The 3,754-nt window shown below is 35.7% G+C and overlaps 1 protein-coding gene across 1 annotated transcript; it reads left to right on the top strand.

Moving 5' to 3' along the window:
* Positions 1–1,098: 1,098 nt before the first annotated feature.
* Positions 1,099–3,421, top strand: LOC124166091 (nucleoporin Ndc1-like). The gene has a single exon (XM_046543713.1). It carries the CDS (start codon positions 1,252–1,254, stop codon positions 3,055–3,057), a length of 1,806 nt encoding a protein of 601 aa, XP_046399669.1. The 5' UTR covers positions 1,099–1,251; the 3' UTR covers positions 3,058–3,421.
* The last annotated feature ends 333 nt before the right edge of the window (positions 3,422–3,754 follow it).

A 3,754-nucleotide genomic window follows, 5' to 3' on the forward strand; every position in this document is an offset into this window, starting at 1 on the left:
AAGTTTGCTAGGCAAGCATTCTTATACAAGTGAATTGAATACATACCTGAATTAGTATTCATTAATATTGAATACACCTATTATGAAATTAGCGACTATAGTATAATAATGTAGTAACAAATCAAAACTGCACCAGTCAGCTCGAAATCCACCTTCTAATTATCTACTATATAAGCTTGTATCCTGATTACAGTGGTTTTTTGCATGGCCCCTGCATCCATGAAGGACTGACAACAAGGCATTTGTCTCGTGTGTGGTTTAGAAAATCTTTTTTTATGTTGGTGTAAAAATGAGTATGCCCTTCTGATAGATTTTTCGAAGATTTGCCATTCACAATTGTGATGGAAACATGAAGGTAACTTGCCTCCATAACTATAGCTTTTCTCTCTCTAAAATAGATATAAGAATTAAGTAATTTGTTCCTCGTTGCAATACATTAATTCAAAACCTAGGAAAATGTTTTTTTTTCCTTCTTACCTTAATGGCAAGCCATTTGATATGTCATTGTGCAACATCTTTATGACAAATGTGAGCAGAGCAACAAAGTTTTCTTACAGCATAAGATTTTGGTGTAATATAGACTATAATGAAGTTTGACCTCGAATAATCAAAGCCAAGTATAATAACAATTACCTCAGAGACGCCATATACATGAATAAAAACTTATTTGCAACTGCATCTCAACTTGGCATTCAAGTGAATGAATTGAAATCTACTTGAGATTGGGCCAATTAAAATGATTCATATAAGTCCCCAATTCACTTATAATATATTATTTTTATTATAGTCCATATATATCAGTGTTATAGTCCGGTGTTATTGAATATAAAATATAATAATACAGAGACTGAGTTATATATTTTGATCTGCGGGAGTTTGAACTTGGGTCTTCTCTTGTATTTTCTTGGGTTACATGGCAAAAATAGGCCGTAAAAGCTACTAATTACACATTAGTTCTTGTTTGTAAAGCAACATATGTAAATTCTACCGTAAAAGTTGTCTTGATACATAATGAGCACCGTAAATATTACATAAGCCATTTTGAACACACAATTTCTACCGCTCGATAAAACAATTGACGACGTCTTGCGCACTCTTTTTCTGTGACATCTGCTGGATGTATTTGAAATCGTGGTGGTTCAAATTTGTTGTGTGAGCCGCGAAGTTTTTACGGCATGATGTTACACGTTTTCGTTTGAAAGTGAAACAAAAGGGTTCTCTTACTGTAGTGAATATTCATCGTTTATCATAATGGCGAAAGACGAACAGCTTGAAAACAGGTCCTACGTCCTCTACAAGTTGCGGCGGGGCTTGACCGAAGGTGTGGTGTTCGGTACAAATTTCGTTGCCTTTCGAGTCTTTGTTGCAGCTTTGGTGAACAGTGCAACCCTTGTTGCATATTTAATTCTATATCTTTCGATTGTGAACTTCAATATTTTTGAACCTTTCTACATATATTCTACAATATCAGAGTTCATCTCATCATTTGATGCGGTTTTGTACACTAACCTTTTGGGCATATTTATCACGGTGGTATTCTTTTTGACATCGAGAGATTTTGTTATCGGTGTAAGTTACGTTAAAACACCATATGACTTTGTCAAGCATGTATTCACTGGAAGGTTTACTCTTCTTAATGGATTCGTATATGTTGCCATTGGATACTTTATAGCCAGTCTTTATTTAGTTATTCACGGCAAACGCTTCGAGCCAGAATTTGTAATGTGTGGCCTGGTAAGTGATCAGTATTGCTGGAACTCTGGCCATTTGTATTTGCTCATTTATGGCTCCCTGACTGGCCTTTATTACTTCGTAACAGAAAGGTTGAGAATAGGAAAGGCTTTACTATTCCCCACGTTGCGATTGTCAAAATTTGCTTTGATTAGGTCTAGGGTAAAGAGAGAGCTGATGAATTTGATGTTTGACTTCAAATGGGGAACCTTGATGTTTGTACCTATTTATGCTTGGTTAACTGAATCCATTCAATGCTCCTCGCATCGCAATGTAATCACATGCGTTGAAAGTGAGAGACATGGTAGTCACTGTTTGATGACGAAAGAACTCGACACTGTCGGCAGAAATCCTTACTGGGATATGATTCTTGGTTCTTTCGTGATTTGTACATCATTTGTGGTGGTAATGCATACTGTAGATTCCATCATTTGGATTTTCTTAACTGAGCGTGCCAAATTTGATATTCAGCCTTCTCTCTGGGAAACAAATAAATACACACTGTCAGATGCCATGGCCTCTCCTAAGTTCCCAGTTATCAGGTACATGGCGTTTTATGATTTCGCTTTTTTAACTGAGTGTGAGCCAGAAAGGAGGAGGAAAATTTTCAATGTTAGCTCCAATGGTGGTAATCCCAGAAACTGGAGAGGAATTTATATTGAATGTGTGGAGCTTATAAACGAATTTATCAATAGTCTTGAGAATGCAATGAAAGGGGAAGAGGACTTTGTTATACCTCAAGAACTTGTACCAAGCATTCCTGAGCCTGAAATGGAAGAGCCATTGTACATACCTCCTGATGTTGTGAGAAATTTGACTGGTAACGTGGAGGTGAAATATCACCGTACCTCATTTAAGAAGACCGTTATGGAAAATTTGCGCTTGTGGATGAGAATTGTGCTGATAAAGTTTTGGAGCTCAAAATTTGTGCGTTGGCTTTTCATGAAGTGCCAGAATGCTGAGATGGACATCCTCATTGAACAACAGTGGCAACCTGTTTCTTGGGCAGTGCAGGGACTGGCGTCCCTTGTTCATCATTCCCCTTTGGAAGATAAATATGGTGTTATTCAGCCTGATATTTGTAATCTTGTAGACATTTTGTTGAAACTGAAGTCTTCATTAGACGATTCTCTTGGCCAGAACTCTGCCAGTCCATTCCATGGACAAAACAGTGCTTGTGAAAATGTGAGACTAAGGATGGTAATGGAAGAGATAATAACATTTTCTTTGAGTCGAATTGCTTTTGCGTGTAAAAACCACTTACCAAGTGTTGTCTTGCCTTCTGACAAATTGTCGAAACTGAAAGAATTCACGGGAGTCAGCTAGAATAGCTCTCATTTTTTTCCATTTAGTCAGGCGGCACCATAACGTGGTCTTTGATGAATGTTTCTGTATACATTGTGTATTAAATGAGATGGTTCATTGTGTTATACAATTTGAAAATACCACATGCATTGTAAATGTTGTTTTGTAAGAGGATTTGTAAATAATTTTTAGTTTTTAAGTCACGTGTGTTTGTAATAATTGAAGACATAATCAGGTATGCTATTAATTGCATAAAAGTTGTGATAAATCGTTTTTTATGTTATTTTGTCACCAGTTTTCTGATTTTGAGGGAACTTTCTGTTTCATTAGTATTAGTGTGTGTCTGTATTTTTATGTCAAATAAGATGATGTTTTTGATTGACAACGTTTTGTTTTCTACTTGCTCTCCTCATTTTTGTAAATTTTCATAGCATTATTTATGGTTTAATGCATGGCATATATTAACCATTGTAAGCAGTAATAAATGCATATTACATAACCAACTAGGTAATAATTTATATGCCGAGAAAATATCATGGAGAAGCAAAATATGATTGTTTGGAGATTTTAAGAGACTTCAAATGGGCTTTGCAGTATGTTTCTTCTGATTTAGCTGCTTACCTATCAACTCTAGAAAAATATTGAGTTCAATGTGCAAAGAATAATTTAATGTTTAGAGTTTTAGAATGGCAGAGAAAGTTCAGTGATCTGACAATGA

This window comes from Ischnura elegans, chromosome 9 (assembly GCF_921293095.1).
Source record: "Ischnura elegans chromosome 9, ioIscEleg1.1, whole genome shotgun sequence".
Taxonomy (NCBI): Eukaryota; Metazoa; Arthropoda; class Insecta; order Odonata; family Coenagrionidae; genus Ischnura; species Ischnura elegans.